Here is a 23551-nt window from a genome sequence, read left to right as displayed (position 1 = left end):
AACATCCGCAACACACAAGGAAAGCTTGGATGCTGAATGCAACTGCTGGATGGGACATCCTATATATCGATGGCTAAATATAAAAAGTGCCTTACCCGATTTTTTGCTACTTAACAGGGGAAGAGGAATAGCTTGACATAACCCTTTTTTTGAATCGTTATAAATCTATCATTTACAATTGTATCCACCTGAAATGTTGAGCAAGGTGACTCTGACATATGTCTTCCAGAATAAATAAAAAACTGTGACCAAGACGTATTTATCAAGTGGCCGCATCAACCCAGCTGAGAGAATTTGATATGTCAATACATTTTTGAATTCGCCGTACAATAAAATAAAATTTTAAAAATTGTTTTTGCTGCTGTAATGGTTTTAAACATGGGGTATATAATGGCACGAGTCTTGCAACCTCATTCACTATCAATCAACACTCAGGGAACTTAGATCTATTGTGTCGCCCCGAAAAATTCAAAAAACGCAGAAGAAGACTGATAAAATTTACTTCAGTACAATACCAGACATTAAATTTAAGAAGATAAGGAGCCAACATGCGTGACAAAAAGGCCAGGCAGTCTAGAGAAGCTCCCTCCAATATGTAATTTTAAGCTATAGTAGTCAAGAATGGCAAAAGGACTATTGCATGAAGAAGATTTAGACAGGAAAATAGGTTTTTGTGTAGCCATAATCCTGCACCTACTCTCGCAATTTCAGGGCAGTCTCACAATAGGTGCCGTCTATGACTCCTCACCATCCCCACAAATCAAGCTTAAGTCCGCCATGTGGCCAGCGAAAGGTCAAAGTCCTGACATTGCTATGGCTTTTCAGGACATTCGGTAGTGAGAGCGGCAGCTCTATCACATCTAGGAGAGGTCCTCTGAACATACCAAGTTACGTAGTATTTTGGCAGCGTACTAAATGCACTCTTTACCGCCACACACCGTGATGAAAACGTCATCCGTGTAGCCAACAAACTTTAACTGTCCTTTTCCAATGACCTGAAAATCCGACAGATATCCAAGAGTCAAAAAGGAGTACACAACCCCTCCTTGTGGTGATTGAGCTCTAAATCACAATCTTCCTTTTGAGACATTTGTTTGTAGCATTCACTTGGTAGCTATCTACGGCTACAATAACCTTATGAAAACTATTTAAATCTGCTTTTTTTTGGTTTTGTAGATTGTCTTTGCTCTAGGCACATTTCATGTGGAGGTGGCGATCCTCGTCAGGCTCCTGTAGGTGGGCAAACTCGTTCCGGTCCAAAGGACCGATCGACGCCAGAAGCGGGTGGACATTGGTTAATTAAAGGCGCCAATAACTCGCCTTGTCATATCGAGCATCATAGGCACTCAGTATTTGTGCAAGAGTCGGTGCCGTCCGGCCTGAGACTCTCCGCTCGATACCGCTGATTGTCCGTGACTGCCGTTGCAGCAACTCCGTATGGGGTATTCCATTATCCGCAACCTATGGACACACCCGGTAGCACGCAGATAAGCTTCTCGTAACAGCAACGAACAGCACACAGATCGGACCTTAGTGTTCCAGCCAGTTTTGTGGGTAAAGCCTCGGAAGCTAATTGGAATTTACGTCAAGCCCCTGTACAACCTTTGTGGCATACTATACGCCATTTGAACCGCCACACACCATGATGACATCTTCATTCGTCCTCGTTAGCAATAAACTTTAAATTCATCATTCATTTTCAAATGACCTGAAAATCCCAGATATCAAAGAGACTTAAAAAGGAGTACAAACCTCTTCCTTCTGGTGATTGATCAATCTTTCTATTTGAGCACTTTCTTGGTGGTACGCTCATTACCCGTCCATCAACATATTATGAACTTAAATCAGAGGGTCCTTTGGTAACAAACGAGACACACGCCTAGGAAGTTGGAATCAATCCCAGCCCGATCGGAATTGAGCCAGAACTACCCTGCTTTATCGTGGTAGGTTAAAGGTATTCTCTTGATAGATATTTACCGCTTCCATATCCTAGTAAAAACTATTGAAACCTGCCATCTTGGTGGTTTTGTGGCTTAAGCCTTTGGAGCTATGGGAGTATTATACGTTTTTAAATATTTTTTTTTCTTGCTTGACACTCAAAAATAAATAAACTTCTTGCTCTGATTGGTAGAACCAAATCTGAAATGTCACGGCAAATTGAATTTTCTTCGCCTTGTTTACAAATTTTGACATATCCCAAAGATCCCAAAAAAGATGCTTTGTTGTAGTAATTCGCCGATGCGACCACCTTTTTAATACGCCTGGACTCTTGACTATATTTTTAGTTTTTTTTATGTTATAAATCCGCTATTTACAATTATATTCACCTGAATTTTAGAGAGAAGGTGCATCTGACATTTGTCTTCCAAAATAAACAAAAAACCTCATTATGGAAAAAATTGAGTTCGTCCCTTTTTATATAAAGCCCGTAATATATGTGTATTCAAATGGAATTTCGAAAGTTGATCCTCTGCATTTCCTCTGCATTTTTTCTAAATGAAACGCCATGGATCAAGTAGCTGGTATATGTCATTTCGTGCAGACACTGGCTAATCTGAAAGATGTTTATTCAGTTGTAACGAATATCCCATTATCATAGGTCGTAAATGGAGCGTTGTGGAAAATTTTAAAGTTAACATGGTAGAGGGAGAATTACGAATCTTGTTGTTCCATGTGTAAATGCGAATGCTGATTTGCCCATGTACATTCCATTACGGAACAGAGACAAACATCTTGAAATGTCGAACTGCCGCCCTATAGTTATTCCTGGTCGTTTGGACATTTCAAGTCGATCTAGCCATTTTCGTTTTGATTTGTCAAAATCACGAAAGCGTTAAAAAAATTATCGATCCGCTTAAAAATTTGCAATGATATTCCTCCAAATGAGTTATTTATTTGTATATAGATTTCATATGCAACAATGCTCCGATTTCAATACTTGAACCTCTAGAAGCCTCAATAGGTATACGATTGGCAGAAATTTTGACTGTAAAGTACATTGATAATGAATACCCATACCTGGTACAGTCCCAAAATACTCTATAAATGTGTCCATTTGGCCCGTAGAAGACTTAATTGTTATCTAATTGGGCGAAGTTTGGGAAAGTTATTATGTGATATTCCCCCATGACCTTAGATAGATACCAACACCAAGTAAGAACCACATAGCTACATAAATTGATGTAACCCTCGTGTAATCAGATCTCGCCATTTGATTTATTGAGCCTCAAGGCGCTTCATTATTGCTCTATTTAATTTAAGACTGCTGCAGGGTATGTTGTCAAATTGATTAGTGCTTCAATTCTGGATTATCCCATTTGTAGTGTGCCTACTTACAAGACAAAATCGTATACATGATGGATTTATGTCAACAGCAACATCCACCCCTTACAAAAAACACAAACAAAAACGCAACGGCAGAAATTCCAAGACAAAATATGTCAACAGTGAATCGTTGAGACTGATGTACAAGGCAGCAACAACATGAAAGTATCAGATTTCGGCTTCTATGTGAAAAAATGCCATCACAGAACATAGTCGAAATAATTCAAAAAATTACCAAAGAGAAAGCTTTTGAAGTCTCACATATTTCTTCTGCAAACTGCGTTCATTCCTTAGTTTTATGGAATTCATACCCTCATAGGGATGCTTGGACCCGCATATCTTTGTCAACTACTTGTCCACCATTGTCCTTAAATCGATGTATTCCGATTTGTTTTGATTGAAGAACCGAGTCGAAGTAAAGAAACTGCTAGAAATGATATTTTGTCATTACTCGCAGTCTTGTTGGGTTTTGTTTGTTTGGCGATACATTGTGCTGAGTGAGTACGATGGTGGTGTCAATGTTGTGGATATCTGTAGATATGATTTGTCCAAGTCAATGAACTCTTCGAAATTCTTACAGAGCTCTGTCGAATTTAGAATTAAAGAAATAACATTAGCTCTGCAAGTTTCAGTTGTTTTATTTTATTTTGATGATTAATTTTCAGTTTATAAAGGGTGATTTTTTTGAGGTTAGGATTTTCATGCATTAGTATTTGACAGATCACGTGGGATTTCAGACATGGTGTCAAAGAGAAAGATGCTCAGTATGCTTTGACATTTCATCATGAATAGACTTACTAACGAGCAACGCTTGCAAATCATTTTCAGTGAATGGGCCCTAGAAAAGTTGGCAGAAAATCCGCTTTTTTATCGACAAATTTTGTTCAGCGATGAGGCTCATTTCTGGTTGAATGGCTACGTAAATAAGCAAAATTGCCGCATTTGGAGTGAAGAGCAACCAGAAGCCGTTCAAGAACTGCCCATGCATCCCGAAAAATGCACTGTTTGGTGTGGTTTGTACGCTGGTGGAATCATTGGACCGTATTTTTTCAAAGATGCTGTTGGACGCAACGTTACGGTGAATGAACACATTTCGAACCGAACACTGATTTTGGTAATAAAATTTAATGATTTGCAAGCGTTGCTCGTTAGTAAGTCTATTCATGATGAAATGTCAAAGCATACTGAGCATCTTTCTTTTTGACACCATGTCTGAAATCCCACGTGATCTGTCAAATACTAATGCATGAAAATCCTAACCTCAAAAAAATCACCCTTTATAAACTGAAAATTAATCATCAAAATAAAATAAAACAACTGAAACTTGAAAATCCTAACCTCAAAAAAATCACCTTTTAGTACTGAAGCTACCAAAATATTTTTTTATGGTTATATGAATGTGTGAATTAATTCGTTGGTACATTATTTCTGTCTATAGACGATTCGATTGGAATTGAAAATTATAATCAAAACATATTCAAATAAGGATTAACAACGAATCAGTTTTTTAGAAATCTTTAGAGGAAGTAGTGCCCCTTGGAACTATTTTATGCGCAAATCCCCAAACAATATCAATAATTTAATTTATATTACAAACTAATAAACTGATTGATAATAACTTAATACTTGAGATTTTTGTTGGAAACTAATAACAAAATTTTTTAATTCCATTGAAATCAGTTGATTAAGTCCAATTAAAAACGCCATTCAAGTTGAAAAACCGCACATAAATATATATAACAGTTAACCATTGTAGTTAATTTTGGTTGTATAGGAAAAATGTATTGGGTTGCCCAAAAAGTAATTGCGGATTTTGTAAAAGAAAGAAAATGCATTTTTAATAAAACTTAGAATGAACTTTAATCAAATATACTTTTTTTACACTTTTTTTCTAAAGCAAGCTAAAAGTAACAGCTGATACCTGACAGAAGAAAGAATGCAATTACAGAGTCACAAGCTGTGAAAAATTTTGTCAACGCCGACTATATGAAAAATCCGCAATTACTTTTTGGGCAACCCAATAGTATGCATTTTTCTTAGGGCCTCTTGAGAGACCAACGTAGCGTTGAGGCCGGACATGCTGCCTTTGATGCTTAACGCCTGCGCTCGAATCCAGCGAAAACACCAAAAAAAAATTCCCTCCTAATGCTGGCGACATTTGCGAGGTATTTTGTCATGTAAAAACTTCTCCCCAAAGAGGTGTAGCTCTGCGGTACGCCATTCGGACTCGGCTATAAAAAGGAGGCCGCTTTGATATGAGCAGTTTGCTCCTGTTCCCTATGCAATGTTCATGGCAAATTTGCATTTCCATCTTCTAACCTCTTCATCCTAAAAAGCTAAGATGATTTAGTTGAGGTGTGCAATTGAGAAGTGAGTTTTCGTGTCACGCGTAAATCATGCATGAGTCACGTACTTCGTGAGTAAGATTGAAATCCAATCACGGGACCGTGATTGCTTTGAAATTCTTAGTGCGCACAGCGTTGGCAAATTGAAAAATCTTCGAAATAATTCTGGAACTTTTGAAAGGATAGAGATATGTGCATGGTAAGTACATAGTCAATGTTGAGATATTTTGCAATAAGTATGCAAAATTTGGGGACCCTAGAGAGTCCAGAAGTTGATCTATAGGGCTTGAAAGTCGGTCACTTCGAGTATGTCAAATTTTGTTCTGCTTGCCAAACAATCATTTATGGACCAATCAGCTTTAAAAGCCCTATAAAAAACATGCGGAATATCTCTGTGGTATGTTTTTATACCCGCTACCGTTGACTAGGTCATTTTGCCATTCCATTTTAAACACATCAAAGTATACATTTTCAACGCTACAAACGATCTAGTACCGTCGTTATTCATAAAGGATTTAGCCATGTCCGTCCGTCTGTCTGCTTGTTGAAATCAATCTATCGCCTTACGTTTACTGATGGCCACTATCATGATATAGCATCCTTTGTACCCGTATTTTTGCCCCGATTTTAATGAACAGTTGTGCCAAGTTTGGATAAAGCTTTCTCCTGACTTACATTTTTGGACCCAGAAATGCGCTTTTACTACCCATTTGCGACGTTACTGTAAGTTGCATGGACCCCTTAAAATCTTTGTATGCGGCTGCCACATACGCCAATTTTTTTATTCAAAGTCTCTTAGTTGTTGCATCTCAAAATTTTTTTTTAGTTGGTACAAGACTGCGGTAATTTCATTTCAAACATGTAGCATTGTACGAGGGTTGCCTTTTATATTTCGAGATTGGACGACCCTTGTTTTGTCAGCCAACTGACAGCTCTATGGTAAAGCTTGACATTTTTGAGGTTATACGTACTCAGAACGTTTTGACATGCGAGAGCTACTTGTGTTGTTTACAGTAACTTAAAAGATTCATTTTGCCAAAAAAATGGAATTCAATCTTCCTTCAAATACCAGTGTTTATCGATGGTATGGTAAATTCAACCGAGGTCGTAGTTCACTCCAAGACAAATTTCGCGAAGATCATCCAAAATCAATTGATGTTGTGCGCCAACTGATATTGCAAGATCGCCATGTGACCTATCGTGAGATTGAGGCAACATTAGGCATTAGTGGGACCAGCATACATTCAATATTGCATGAACATTTGACCTCCAAACATATTGTTCGAATTGGATCCCACAAAAATTTTCAATCGCTCAAAAAACGCTCGTTTCGATTGGTCAAAAGAAAAGCTCCAATACGAAACTACTGCATTTTTGAGCACTCAACACATCGATTTGATGAGTCATCCGCCGTATAGTCCTGGCTTGGCACCGAATAAATTCCTTTTATTCCCGTACATACAAAATAAAATAAGAGGTCAACGTTTTTCGACACCTGAAGAAGCGGTTGATGCGTTAAGAATGCATGGTTTGGAGATACCTCAATAAGAGTGGAAAAGTGCTTCGACAATTGGTTTAAACGCATGCAAAAGTGTACACATCTCAATAGGGATTTTTTTCATGATTAATATTTGTTTTTGTGTTCTCTAATCCCGAGATATAAAAGGCAACCAATGTATATGCTACGTTATTGCAACCTTATATCAAATTGATAGATATTTTTGAATAAGTTTTGTTTGTTATTATGCGTACATGTGTGTGTCTGCGTGACCCATATTGTATAGGACCACTTGAAATTTCTTTGACTTGCCCGGCATTGTTTGTTTACTTCTCTATTAATCTTTCTTTATTCCTTCTCTTATTATTTCATTCTTTGGCATATAAATCCCAGTATTATTGCAGATTCGATTACGGCATATTTTTATATACATATATGTACATGAAAAATCTCTTGAATATATTGCCTGCTTTAATGTTTCATTAAGCAGAAGGAGAAGAACAACTACAAACACATATACATATGTGTCTGTTTAGTTTAGTTGAATATTTAGGTAAATGTGTTGGTATACATATAAATTTAATGCTAATGGTAACCTCTCATGTTTGTTGGTATATCCACGAACAACACATCACCAAGAATAGTTGAATTCAAACATTCAAGTGTCTTCATACCCCGTTAATGGACATGTGTTCGTTGCTGGACTACTAGTTCGAAAATAAATAAAAATTTATGGTAGAACTTTACATAGAAACTATGCCCTTTTTTGGAGACTTATCTTTTATTAGTGATCCGTATCCATCCACAACATTGCCAGCAATAGGCAGAGTAACCCAGACCAGATAATTATTTAAGGCTGGTAACAAATCGTAAAAGAATAAATTTATATTCCTTGGCCTTGGTGGATGACAACAGCAATGGCAACAAGAATTGCGCACCACAAGACATACGTTAAACAAAATTAAGCCAAAAAAGAAAATAAAATAAAATATATTCATTCATCTCCTATTATGCCTAATGATAATTTCTCATTCTTGGGATGTAGGAAAGCGATGGTGCGTCTATCGCCCAAAAAATCTCTGCGAGGACAAGAGCCAGCACCACATAACCGTCAGCAGTGTGCAAATGTATATAAATACCAGAAATTTAGTATTTGAAAATAAATCTAGGAGATCAAACAAAAAAAAAAGAAAACTTGATTTATCACTTTACATACATAGACAAAGCAAAGCGAGGAAAACTACAAATGCGCCATTTCACATTTATTTTGAACTTAAAAGATGCCAATCATACAGCAACCTAGAATCGCCAGAATCGCATAAAAGAGAATTGAGAAGAAGAAAGGACAAACAGGGAACAGCAAATGCCCTGTCAATATAAGGATCAATTTGTGGACATGCAATGAACAGCAAATTGAATTGATGGTACCAATCCATCAATATTCGATTATTAACTAAAACATACACCCACACACATACACTTGCATGTCTCAATGGGTTTTTGCCTAACCGAAAGTGCCTTGGGTTTTAACCAGCTATGGGCAAATACTGACACACTCTTATTGTATAACCAGTTGTAATGTTAGTGTGTCCATCACTAGTTTAAACTATGTTGGATATATCCGCACAAACATTTGAGGCCACCCTCGCTGGTTCCCAACTTCAAATGCATACGCACATATCTATCCATATGAGTGTCTGGGTAAAGGAGACACAAATATTGTGCTTGTGCAACAAAATGCAATGCATTTTAGCCGATGTGTGTACTGCGGCCACCAAACGCAAGAGATGGACGATTCCTCCCACTTTTAAACCAATCCAATACTCATAATTACAACAAAATAAATATGTTCACGAAGCTTATCAGATACTGATGCTTATTTTTAAAAATTCTATGAAATTTCTTAAATTCTTAAATTCCATAATTAGTGAGCTGAGGTGAGCAAGATATCATGAAGAAATCATTCAAAAAGAATTTTTATCCTATCTTTATTACGCACAAAACTCTACTCCCATATACATTCGTCCGATTTAAAGTAATAAAAGTAGCGAAATTTGGCACGAAGTATTTGATAGTGTGTATATAAATACGCTCATTGACATGCTTTACCTTTTGTAAACATTTCACATTGAAATCTTGTAAACTTACACCTGTATTCACAAAACTTAATGTAGATTTGAAAAAGGTTTGTATGACAGATTTCCTTTGGAGAACTCTCAAATCTATTTTAAGGCTTCACTAAGTTTTGTGAATACGTCCGTTATTTTTTATATCTACAGTTGAACCTCGATTACCCGGTTCGAACGGGACCGAGCTTAGCACGAAAAATCGAATCGCTGTTAATGGGGGTATTTTCCTAAATTTCGTTATTTATGTCTATTTATTTGAGTATATTAGTCGGTATACGATGTGTCTGCATTGCATCTGGCTCTAAAGAACGCTGGATGCCTCTATTGCTTGAGCTAATGTGGGGGTTTCTGGATCTTTTGAGTTTTCTTCTTCGGAATCTCCCATTCTTCGGAATCTCATCAATCTCGTATTCTACGAGATTTGGCATCAGATACAATAGCACAGGAGGTGACATCATCATCGCACTCCATCTACTTTGAGAGATTGTAAAATTAACATCCAAGTGGTATTAAATTGTTCGATTGTATAACAGCAGCATAATTCGGATTTTCCTTATCTTGGGACATCAGGTTGTTCCAAACACTATGTAAAACTTGTGGTGTTGCATTGTCCCAGCTGTCGTGATTTTCAACGCCTGGCAGAATTATGTCTGCTGCCTAAAGCCAACAGTTTTTGGACGATTAATTGCGGCATTTCAAGCTTCAGACTGCCCATTGTGAATTCATAGGCGGAGTTAGGTAACGTTTTCAGATATCAGAACATTTAGATCTGGGAGTGCTTACACTTATGTGAAAAAAAGCACTTCTGGCTTTTTTAAAGCATATTCCCTTAAAAATGCTCTAAAATTAAAATCACTTCACTTCAATATCCTTCCAAAATTAAAAATTATTTCCTTCTTTTGTATGTATTTTTCTAATTTTTGTGATAACAAACCAAAGGATAGTTATAATTTTTTCTGAATTGTTGTTTGCTGTTAAAGCCACATTCGAACAAACGCCTTGATAAGTTAACTTTCAATAACAGTCTTTATGTAATTTGATACTCAACTTTAACTCGAAATGAAAAGGAGAATTCCAGAATTTTAAATCAAAAAATATGATGGCTTGCGAAAAGTGCCTTTCAACAACAAATTTGTACTTTGGGTCGTTGAGATTCAAAATAAATTGTTGCTGGAAAATCAACAACTTTCGTTGTTTTTCAAAATTATTTTTAACTGTGTATTTTAATTTTCTTTCTTTTTTGAAAATTAGGTCTTTTAGCGTACTTTTCCAGTTTCGCGTAACGATTTGCCAGTAAGAGTAATTTGCAGGAGAGTAAGAGCAACCTTTAATATATTTTGCTATTTATTTGAACAAAACAAGTGTTCGACGCTACAAAGTTCTCCTAGGAAAAAAATCCCCACTAGAAATTTGCAAGCTCTCAATTACCAAATACTCAAAACGGTGCTTGCTCTCACTCACTCAGCGGCCCTCTTCTGCTGGTAAATACAGTACGCGAACGACTTCCAGTTACAATTTGCAAATTTGCACAAATTTTTGAGTGCTCGAACACACTTGATGGCGGTTGACATCTTAAAATGTTTTTTGTGGAAAATAATTGAAATTCTCGTAAAATCATGGTGACGTATAATTTATAGAAATTGCTATTTGATTAAGTATACGGCACAATGGACGGTTTAATGAATAGACGATATATGCATGGCTTTCTTTAGTTTAGAAATGATGTGCGACACAAGTTGATAAAACAAGATATATTTACATGTTATGTTAACATGTAGTAATTTTTTGTGGCATTGTTGCGATCAGTCGAAATGGAGGAATTTTGTATTCTTACACCAATATTCACAAAACTAAATGTAGATTATTTGACAGTTAATTTGACAGATTTTATCATTAAGCTTTGTGAATACGGCCGTTAATAAAATTGTGGCTACTATAGCCTAAAAAGGCCATATTCGATGAATGTTATATATGTGAGTTATATCTTAATGTGTTCCGATTTTATCAATATTAAAAATCAATAGCGAGCTTGCTTCAAAAAAGTGACTTGTGCAAATCGGACAACAAATGTGACCTGTACCTTAATCACAAGAAAACATGGACAGACACAGCTAAATGGAATCAGGAAGTGATTCTAAGGCGATCGGTAGCTCGTCTCCTTCTAAGCATTGCAAACAAATGCGCAAAGTTATAAAACCCTATACCACAGTGGTGGTATAATACCCTATACCACAGTGGTAGGGCAAAATAGTTGATAACAAAATTAATTGAGAATTAAAAAAAAAATAATCAAATGAACAAAAAATTATTTGAAATTAAATTAATGAAATAAAAATTAATGAAATTAATTACAAATGCATACGGTTAAACAAAATTTAACTCAAAGTTGTATTTTGTATTGGAAACATACATTTGTTACGAGTATTTTATTATTTCTTTCTTTACCTCATATTTAAAAGCTACTTAGTACAAATTGCTACCATTTCAATAATTAATTGTTGCATATATTTTGTTCAGTACTTGGTGGCAGGTTGTTATTAACTCCAAACTAATACTTGTTATTTTCCAAGTTAACATTTTTCCTATATCGATCTGTATCTAAACATAGTTTAACACTTAATATAAATATAACATTTTTGATTAATTCATTTTTAAATTCAATTGTACCACAATAAATTAACATACCACCATTATTATGTAATAATCGTTAGAAGCAAACCAGTTGCACACAATTGACTCTGTTTGAGTAGCTTGTTTCAAGCAAACTGGCCATTATACAATGTAAAACATTCTCAATCTTACATACATATGCACATTGTTGAGATTATGCGCATATTTATGCCACCCATCAATAAGGCAAAATTAATTGCCTTCTACTGCGAGTGTTTAGATTTCTTCACTTCACATACAAAGTAACTTGCGGCGAAGGGAGCTTTTTGTTTAGAATGACATTAAATTGCATTTTAGAAACTTTAATCGATTATAAAAAAAATTATGATAATTTCTTGGGAGACCTACATGTTGAATTTTATTGCTTAAATATTGATTAACTATTGTAGTAATAGCTACTTTCATTGCATGGAAACATGTTGCAACGAACCGAAGCGCTGAATATTGCAAGTAAAGACAACGTTCCTAAACCCTATGATTGACACTAAAATCTTGAACAGTTAAATCTTCCTCTTCCCTAACCGCCAACTGGGCCTCCGGTTGACCTCTTTTAATCAGATAGTTGTTGCCTGGGCGGCATCTGTGTGAACACTGAATGTAAGGAAGACACAAGGCCGAAATACCTGAAAACTGCGAAGAGACTACCAGCCCAGTTCTGAAAACTTTCTGGGAATAAACTCCCAGGGAATAAATTTCACCCTAGAATAAAATCCTTCTATTCTAATTGAATGGGGAGAGACAAATATGGGAGAGGGAATTTCGAATTTTCGAAAGCAGCTGTTTTGCTTTAGCTGTTTTATTTTGGCTAAACATTTGATTGTTATTTTTGGGGAAAAAAAAACATAAAATGGAAAAATATGCAAAAATAAATTATAACGGTTGCTAAAAAAGTTTACAAACATGTTTAGTGTTGCTTTTGTAATGTTTATTTTAATTTTTATATTTTATTGTAATGATGCACAATTATGGCCTACAGCTTGTCATCATATTTCTGTGTTGTGGTAACAACTTTGGCTAAATTAGATGTTTCCGGAGTGGTCTGGTGAACAGAAAATAGATTGCGTCGTGTTGTCCCTGGCTGCATGCGGGCACACATCCTGCATGTTGGCGTTTAGCCTTGCCAAAAGAAGTTAACGAGGTTGAATCGTAATATAGAGATTTGCTTCTCCTTCGTCGCCATAAAAGCTGTGGTGGTCTGTTTGATGCGCCAATATATCTAAAGGCCTACTTTTATAGATCTAGAACTTGAAGATCTAATCGCCATTTCCGGGCGGCGATCGCTTTTCATAGTGGTTGGGACGGCTGCTGGACATAATGCTGCCTAAAAGCGTCTTATGGATTTATTCCTACTCCTGTGGAGTAAATGCTGCCAAATGTAGCGCCAAGTATCTTTGCCCACATTGCCCACAAACATTCCATTAAGAAAAAAGCAGAAGACTTCTTGCACATCATGGAGTGCCGTCCTATTCTATTTTAAGCTCAACGATAAGGGACCTCCTTTTAGTATCCGACTCGGAACCAAGTGCCAATAAAATTGAAAAATTTGAGAAAAACTTCTATGATGGGTACATGACATATTTAAACCGGAAGAACCTAACAAAATTTTTACTTGATTTTGATGAAAAAGTGAACATTAATTTCCATACATTTTAAATTGTTCGCAAGTAATAAAAAGTGGTACCGTTTTTTTTTTTTTATAAAAACAATAAAATTCATAATTTTTTATCCTAACTCCCTTTCATTTGTTTGGGGGAATTTTTCCCAAGTTTTATCGCCTCATTCTCCCTTTTATATCGATTCAGAATAGCTACTTTTTGCCCTGGGAGAGATTTCCCTTTTTCGAAGTTGGTTTATAATAAGGGAAAAGGGATTAGGGAAAAAACTCCCAGTAAATTGTTATTCAGAATAGGGGAAAAGGGAGTAGGAAATGAAACTCCCAGGGAATTGTAATTCAGAATAGGGCTGTATATTTCTAAGGAGACGACAACTTCAACAACGCAACTTATTTTATCGAAACAATATCTACCGCCATAGGAACTACCATACGGGGGAGTGTACGTATGTTTTTGTGATCTAGAGGTTGTGGACCAGCGCTATAAAACAAAAAAAGTCGTAATCATAGTACTTATCAGACAGGTCTCAGTAACATTTGTTCTAGATCTGTGGCTGAGACCGTTAACAACACTGTGATACAAAACAAGAAAAAGAATTAAGCAGGCGTTCTAATGACCAATTCTGTGTTGTTGGAGTCCATTGAAAACAAAAATGTCTTTGGTTTTTCTAGGTCACTTCGTTAAGTAATTTTATAACGGTTAATGTAGAGAAGAACGGGTTTTGGTAAATTTGCAATTTTAAACTTCTTTGTTCGAGAAAATATTTTTTTCGCTTTTTTCATATTTTAATAGCCATTTGTAGCCATATAGACAGATTTTGAAACAATATACCTTATTTCAAAGATAATATTGTGACCTTCAAATGAAGGTAAGTATGATAATAATCAGTCGCGAAACAAAGCATTTATGCCAGTTTAAAAAACTATAACCATTTTTTCTCTACATTTACCGATATAAAATCACTTGACGAAGTGACCTAGAAAAACCAAAGGTATTTTCGTTTTCCATGGACTCCAACATAACGAAATTGGTACAGTAGTACCCCTGCATAATTATGGTGTATCACAGTGTAATAGAGTAAATGGTGCCTATGAGAACTTCTTTGGTGAACAATTAAGTTCCACAACCGCTACAACAATGGTTTAAAGGTTAAATCAGATCTATTTGCAATAGAGCTAAATTTAAAAAAAAAAAATGATAATGCAAAATTATATACAGTCCTCCACTTTAAAGTACTACTAAAAACCGAGATTGGAATTTTCGTAAAAATGTAAAAAATCAAATTCCTATTATAATTTAAATATTTTATTAAAAAAAACTTAATTTACTCCCATCTATGAACACACCAGACTAAGAAAAGGCCTATTAGTACATTGGACATTTGAACAAACAACTCTTCTAGAGTTCGATTAATGCGAATACAATCAATTCCTTCATAAAAGTTTTTTAAAATTTAATTTCATCAGATACGGTACAATGGTAATAGTTGTGAATAATAAAAAAAAAACAAAAAATAACCATATAGAAAGGCGAAAATTAATAAAAAAAAAAATTTGTAAATAAACAGCTGCACTTCGAAGAGAATACTCTTATATTGATCGGTTATTTTGCAATATTGCTAACGATGCGTCTTACCAAAACTTTGCGATAAGAACTTGTTGAACACTGGAAAGTTTAAGCCTTATTAGACCATTTACTTTGTTCTACACATACATATATACAATCTTATTACATATATACATGTTTTTGTAATTAATTTATGTTATTGTTGTTCTGATTTTTTTCCTTTGTATTTAACTTTGTATTTAGAGATTTTTTTAGCATTACTTTGTAGTTATCGATGAACGCCCCTCGAACACATCATGTAAATATTAAATTAACAGGCTCGTGTTGTTGCATATTTAATTGGCTTTAGACCTGCGCACCTACGATTGGCTAAGTATTTAATCTCTTGAGCAATTACATAAAATTGAAGATGCGATTGATTGGGATTTTTCGTTAAAATGATAATTATCTTCCTGTCTAATGTAGCCCCATTGTGTTGATAGCTGATTACAGTCTGGAAACCTACTACGATGGATCCATTGTGGCCGTATGTTTTACCTCGGCTGATACATTTTGGAGTGCTTTGTACTTTATAGCCAGCATAACCATCTTCTTCTTGATACCGTTTGCCATCTTGGTGGTCCTATACTCGGCCATTGCCTACAAGCTGCTGCGAAGGCATTCAGAGTTCCAGCGACCCACTTCACCACAAAACAACACAGGAATCTCTGCACCAGCTGCAGCTCCAACAGTAAAGGCGGAAGCGACATCACCCTCCAAACAACAACTGGCCACAAGACGAGGAACTACAACCAATGTCAACAGCCATCCCCAGAACAATAATCTGCGCAAACACCGTCAGCAAGTAATTTTTATGTTAGTTGCCGTTGTCTCCAGTTTCTTTGTCTGCCTTTTGCCCTTTCGGGCCTTCACCCTGTGGGTCATTGCCAGTTCGAACGAAGACGTTGTCTCCCTGGGCCTGGAAGGCTACTATAATATTTTGTACTTTTGCCGCATCATGTTGTATCTGAATTCAGCCCTCAACCCCATTCTTTACAATCTGATGTCGTCGAAATTTCGCACCGGCTTTTGGCGCCTTTTGATCACCTGCTGCCGGGGCCACAAACATAAACGACGCATCTGCACTCGTCATGTCCCAACCTATACGAAGCGCGAACCAAACCACTTGGCCAGCGACCGCAGTCTGAGATCAAGGCGCCCCTTAAGACGGGAGGCCACCTTCTTGGTCAACTCCATATCAACGTCGTCGGGCACAGAGCGTACTTCGGCCACGTGGCGCAGTGGTGGAAGTGTTTCCACTTCTACTTCCGTAACCGGAAACATCAAACCGCCAGAATCGCATTCGCTGGCAGCAGCCATAACGGATATGAGCACAGCAGCCATAACGACAATGTATTTCAATTAAATTTTATTGAAAACTAAAGCCAATACCAAATTGATACCAGATTTCTTCCAGTTTTAGTATACATTCTTGAACAAATACATGCTTATATATTCGCGCATTCTAATCATATATATACATACTAATATATACATGCATATACAAATACAAATATTATTTAATAAAGCGATCGTCTACCATAATGTGTAATTAATAACAATTATAGACAAATCCAGTGCTAACATCAGTTTATTTCTAAGTGAAACGAAATGAAAAGAAAAATTTACTGTTCCAAGTTCACCCCCAACTGCATGCACCATCAATAACTTAAGACACACATGTTCCAGTGTGATTTAAGACTACCTGCTTAAAGGTAAGTGGCCTCAGCCTCTCGCACTTCAGAAAAATCAAAAAAAAATTCAAGTTACATTGGTGACTAAAATTTGACCAATGACTAGTGATAAATAAAAACATTTTTAACAACATTTAGTAATTGGTATAAAAGATGTATGGTTAAAAATTTGTTTTAGATGCGGGAAATTAAATCGTTATTCAATACCACAAACTGTATGTATCTGTTTCTGCAATAAGCCAGACAATATAGTGGTCTCTTTCATACATATGTAATCCGAATAGAAGAGCAAATTAGCGCATACACCACTGAATGGAAAACAACATTTCTTGCTTCTTTCCCACACAATCGCAATTTTATTTTGTGCATCTCTGATATAATTCTACAAAAATCACTCGAATAGACGAAAATAAAAGTGGTAAAAAAAACTCTAGAAAGTGGAAAATATGTGTTTACGACTGCATAAAATTCAATACTATAAGTGTATATTGCGAATTGGAGCAGTGCGAACAGAAAAATCCAGTATGTTAAAATACAAGTACACGAACTGCATATGTACAAAAAAAAAAATTAACAAGTAAAAGCGTGCTAAGTTCGGCCGAGCCGAATCTTATATACCCTCCACCATGGATCGCATTTATTGAGTTCCTTTCCCGGCATCGCTTCTGAGGGGAAAAAAGGATATAAGAAATGATTTGCTCTGCTATTAGAGCGATATCAAGATATGGTCCGGTTTGGACCACAATTAAATTACATGTTGGAGACCTGTGTAAAATGTCAGCCAATTCGAATAAGAATTGTGCCCTTTGTGGGCTCAAGAAGTAAAATAGAGAGATCGATTTATATGGGAGCTGTATCGGGCTATGGACCGATTCAGACCATAATAAACACGTATGTTGATGGTCATGTGAGAATCCGTCGTACATAATTTCAGGCAAATCGGATAATAATTGCGACCTCTAAAGGCTCAAGAAGTCAAGATCCCAGATCGGTTTACATGGCAGCTATATCAGGTTATGAACCGATTTGAACCTTATTTAATACAGTTATTGAAAGTAAGAATAAAATACGTCTTGCAAAATTTCAGCCAAATCGGATAGGAATTGCGCCCTCTAGAAGCTCAATAAGTCAAGTCCCCAGATCTGTTTATATGACAGCTAATCAGGTAATGAACCGATTCAAACCATACTTGGCACAATTGTTGTATATCATAATAAAATACTACGTGCAAAATTTCATTCCAATCGGATAAGAATTGCGCACTCTAGAGGCTCAAGAAGTCAAGACCCAAGATCGGTTTATATGGCAGCTATATCAGGTTATGGACCGATTTGAACCATACTTGGCACAATTGTTGTATATCATAACAAAATACTACGTCCAAATTTCATTCCAATCGGATAAGAATTGCGAAGTCTAGAGGCTCAAGAAGTCAAGACCCAAGATCGGTTTATATGGCAGCTATATCAAAACATGGAACGATATGGCCCATTTACAATACCAACCGACCTATACTAATAAGAAGTATTTGTGCAAAATTTCAAGCGGCTAGCTTTACTCCTTCGGAAGTTAGCGTGCTTTCGACAGACAGACGGACGGACATGGCTAGATCGACATAAACTGTCGCGACGATCAAGAATATATATACTTTATGAGGTCTCAGACCAATATTTCGAGTAGTTACAAACAGAATGACGAAATTAATATACCCCCCATCCTATGGTGGAGGGTATAAAAACAGAGTTCAATTAAGAAATGTGTGCATTCAATTAACAAAATCTGGTGAAATCGGTCCTATAAAGGAATTTGTATTGTTAATAAACAATTTTTTTTTATTTTTATTAATTCATTGTATACATTAATTTCAGAAATAAGTTAGTGCCACAGCGCCGGTAGGCATTGTAGAGACAAGTTGGCTTAACTGCTACTATAATATAATAAAAATAAAATATATATACAAAAGAAGTATGCTTTTTAAATTTAGCGTAGAAAGTGATTCAACATATACCAGAGCAATTTATCATATAAGATGGTTTATAACAGATTCTCAAGACTTGTTAAAATATGCTCTCTCAATAATTTCTTAAAAATGGAAAGACTGTTACAAGATTTTATTTCCTGTGACAAATTATTGAATTCAGTACTTCCTGAAAATTCAATACGTTGTTTTGTCGTTTCGGTGCGACCTTGTATTAAACGAATTCTGATTTATTCTCAACGTAGTTGTGTGATGACCGATATTGTTAACGCATTTAAAAACGTATAAATTTGTTTGAAATTTATATAAACCACGAAGCGGTAATAGGTTGGGAAAAATATTACAAAATAACGAATGTGTCGGATAATTTAATGGTACATTGGCTATACATTTCCAAGATTTGTTCTGAAGTCTCTGCAAAGATCTTAATTGTTTTGTTTGTTTGTATGCGTATATAATCGACAAATAATTAAGTTGACTGTGAACCAAAGCCTCACAAATGAGCAGCTTTGTCTTGTGGTCAAAAGCATATTTGAATTTATATAATATACCGATTGCAGATGATATTTTTGATTTTAAATGTTTAATATGTTCATCCCACGCTAGGTTTGATTGTAAATAAATACTTAACCGAACTGACCTCTGGTAACTCCTGACCGTCGATTTGAATGGAAAAATCTGAATCAAAAATCCGTTGAGGCCGAAACCGCTTTCATTTTGTTTTTGATCGGTTTAGAAAAAGTTTGTTAATGCGCATATTATCTAAAATTAAAGCAACATCCCGTTCTATATAACACTTCACAGAAGCTTCGAATTTATATGGGCATACTGGGCATAAGTCGTCAGCGTACATAAACAGCCTACCAGTTAACTGTAAATTATTAAGATCATTTATATATATTAGGAATAATAAGGGGCCTATGACACTACCTTGAGGTACCCCATGTTCCACTAGAGCCAATTTACTTCTCTCGCCTTTAACTTGCACAAATTACCTTCTATTACGCAAATAGGACGCAAACAGGACGCAAACAATTCTAATTGGTGTCCACCAACACCATAATAGTTAAGCTTTTACAAAAGTATTTTGTAGTCCATCATCTCAAATGTCTTTGATAAATCGAAAAAAATACCTACGACACCAGTATAACCTTTATCTAATAAACTACATATGTGATTTTTAACATTAATCAGAGCTTCTTCAGTTCCACATCGTTTCCTGAACCCAAATTGATTTCTACTTAAAAGTTCGTTGGTTTGAAAATAGGCAGATATTTGAAGTTCCATAATTCTTTCAAAGATGTTATTAACTACTTTCAATACTGATATTGGACGAAAATGTTATACAGGGTGGCTGATGAAAGCCGCTACCAAAAAAAAATGTAATAACTTTTTTTCTATTTAATAATAATAATTTAATAATTAATTTAATTAATTAATTAATTAATTTAATTAATAATAATTTAATAATTAATTTAATAATTTAATTTAACATGAATAAAAGAAAAATGTATTCCATACACCGAAAAAAAAATGTAGCAATATTCATCATTGTAGCAATATTCATCAGCCACCCTGTATATCACTGGAACTTTTGCCTTTTGGTATTGGGATAACTTTCTGAATTTTTTAAACATCTGGGTATACTTTGGTATCTAACACATTATTAAAGATCTTTCACGGCACGTCTTTACCACTTTCGAAGAAACTTTAAATTTCTAATAATCTCAAAAATCCAATTAACCTATTCCATAAAGTTGCCTTTTTTAAGCAACATTTTACTGTGTTAATAAAAATAATTAATTGATATTTTTCTCATGAATAAAATTCTTTTTCAAACAAGGTGTTAAATGCTTTAATTATTTTTGACATTGAACATATTTTTAATTATACGAACTTAGATTTTGTTTTATAAAATTTGTGAAAGGATGGTGATACCAACAACAAAAATTCTGTATAACCGTCCTTTATGGCGTAAATTCAAAATATTTGTAGTTTTCAGTGCTTTACTAGGATAAGCAACCTACATCGACGGGAGCAAAAAATATTGTTGAAACCTTTATGAAGTAAATATTGAATCTTCAAGAAGTAATTTTATAGTAAAAATTGATAAAACATTTTTTTCTGTTTAAGCGTAGTATGCACCTTTGTGCATACCATAAGAAATGCATTAAGGTATTCTAAACGAAGCTTTCGTTACCGGTACCGTTACCGAAAATGTCGGACAGGTACGCAGCTTATGGCTGGTACTAGGTTCGTTTTTCACCGTTGAAAACCCATTTTTCGCGTTTACTTTTTTGAAAACCTACACAAATAACAATGATAAAATAATAATGTTACTAAAATTTACCACAAGTAATGAGAGAATGTCATACTGAATGAAATCAGCAAATTGTTTTGCTTGAAAATCTATTATCTAAAAAAATAATCGGCGAAAAATGTCGCGAAAAGCGAATATATGGTTGCCCAAAAAGTAATTGCAGATTTTTCAAATTTTTTCACAGCTTGTGACTCTGTAATTGCATTCTTTCTTCTGTCAGTTATCAGCTGTTACTTTTAGCTTGCTTTAGAAAAAAGTGTAAAAAAGTATATGTATTTGATTAAAGTTCATTCTAAGTTTCATTAAAAATGCATTTACTTTCTTTTAAAAAATCCACAATTACTTTTTGGGCAACCCAATAGTACCAGTCTTTAAATGGAATTTTCTTTGCGTAACAGGATGACATAATAGGCATTGGTGAATTTTTTCTGGCAACTACGAATGAAAATGTATATTTTAATAGCTCCATGCAACATGAAGTAAAGTTATTTGCAAATAAAAACGATTAATTACTGTCCAAAAATCATTAAAATTCTGCCAAAATTATAAATCGATGTTTGTAGCCATTTTGTTTTTCAACACAACTATTTTTCAATGGCGCCATAAATGTCCGAAAATTTTGCTAGAGGTACATACCCAACTTTACCGGAAATGGTGAAAAGTGATGTTTGCCACTGCGAAAAATATTCCTACAGCGAAATCTCCATTTCATAAAAATGTCAATAAAGTTTGTCGCACCCGACAATGTAGGTAGGCAAAAACTTAATGCGGTTTTAACCTGGTGAACCACTTAAAACATCAAATGTCTTGAATTTACGCCAAAAAGGACAAAAAAGTACCGACAAACTTTTTGTCGTTGGTAACAGAGAGTGACATCCCTTTATAAAATAAATTCCAAGTTTCCCATGTGTCTCAAATCAAGCGGAACTCTCATAAAAATTAGAAAAGAATGGAATAATAGACGAGAGTTTTCTCTGATTATCTCTCTTTCAATCATGGTTGGGTTAAGACCTCGCTTACAAATCACGTGACTTACATGTTGCACAACTCACGTTACATACCTTAACCACGAACATTCATTTTCCACAACCCCATTATAAATCAAAAATAACAGCGCATCAAATTGGATTTTGTTTTAAATACTTCATATACTTTATTTAAACCCTTATTAAATATATAAAATTATAAAAAATAAACGAAATTTATTGGAGGAATGGGAGAGGAGATGAATGAAGAAATCCAAAGGGGAAAGAAACCTAAGAGTATTTTGTGGAAAGCATCGGAACCAAGGCAGAGAGTAAAAGATTTTGTGATTGATTTCGTTTAAAAGTGTGTATTAGTATATAAAGGATTTTTGTTTTGTTTTGTATTTTTTTTTTCTTTTGTTTTGTTCTGCTTCTGGTATGATCATCTATTTTATAGTATATGTTCAGAGAATAATTATTTCTGCAATAATGTATAAGTGTATTTCTTAAGTTGCAAACTGTTTGTTTTTGTTGTTGCTCCTAATTTCATTCCACATTCACTCAACTTACTTAGTTCATTTTTTTCGTTTTTCGTTTTTCGTATATCATTCATTTGAAGTAATTATTCTAATTACAAAGGGGCCCATTAAATCGGTGCCTACACATGACAGGTGGCTAGGGAGAGACAAAACTAAAACTTATCTTCTTCTTTCTTTTATTAAATCGATTGTTTTAGTTTTTGTTTTGTTTAATTAAATGTAAATACTCGTTACACATCACAAATTTAATTTGAGAAAGAGATAATCGTAATTATGGTAATACATCGGCGTGTACAAAGTGGGGAAGTGAAGCAGATGCTAAGTGGATGATGAAAAACAACATATGAGCGGCTTTGTGCTCACACAGAAAGGCTGCACGTCGAAACAGCTAAACAAAACCAAATCGAAACGATGCGTTTTTACAGAGTAACGTAGAAGAGATGAACAATTTAAAGCCGAATATGAGTAGACGAAGAAAAAACCCATAATTTGTTTAAGTTTTCCCCCATTAGAAGAAATTTATTCTAATTTTGTTTTTTCTTTCATTAAAACTGTAACCTGTTCTTATTCATTGATTGGTGTGTGGGGTCGGTTTGTGTGTTTGTTGTATATTAATTGGTTTGTTGTTGTTGTTAAATTAAGCTACTACACATTTGTTTAAAATAAAAAATTATCTTATGTCGAATCGAAATACAATATTGTAAATCGGCCATCAAACACACCCGCATGGAATCAGTCGCCTATAGCAAGAGAAAGCTGCGTTGGGCGGAGCCAATGATCAAGATCATCATCATCAGCATCAGTTGAAGACCGATGTGGTTGTGTTATTGAGAAGGCTACACCTCGTCTCACTTCTGGGCTGCAAATTTCC

The 23551-nt window shown here is 35.1% G+C and overlaps 1 protein-coding gene across 1 annotated transcript; it reads left to right on the top strand.

Moving 5' to 3' along the window:
* The first annotated feature begins 621 nt into the window (after positions 1–621).
* Positions 622–16550, top strand: LOC106083514 (alpha-1B adrenergic receptor). Its single transcript, XM_059363378.1, has 2 exons — positions 622–836; positions 15611–16550. The coding sequence occupies exons 1-2, from the start codon at positions 622–624 to the stop codon at positions 16548–16550; spliced, it is 1155 nt and encodes a 384-aa protein (XP_059219361.1).
* The last annotated feature ends 7001 nt before the right edge of the window (positions 16551–23551 follow it).

Source organism: Stomoxys calcitrans, chromosome 2, assembly GCF_963082655.1.
Source record: "Stomoxys calcitrans chromosome 2, idStoCalc2.1, whole genome shotgun sequence".
Classification (NCBI taxonomy): Eukaryota; Metazoa; Arthropoda; class Insecta; order Diptera; family Muscidae; genus Stomoxys; species Stomoxys calcitrans.
Note: the sequence above shows the minus strand (reverse complement) of the source record. Positions and strands in the feature narration are given on the sequence as shown.

Excerpts from the sequence above, each read along its gene's own strand:
- LOC106083514 (XM_059363378.1), top strand. The coding sequence starts at position 622 with ATGGCAAAAGGACTATTGCATGAAGAAGATTTAGACAGGAAAATAGGT. Across the intron at positions 837-15,610 it reads GCTTTTCAGGACATTCGGTA|CCCCATTGTGTTGATAGCTG; the intron begins GTGAGAGCGGCA and ends TGTCTAATGTAG.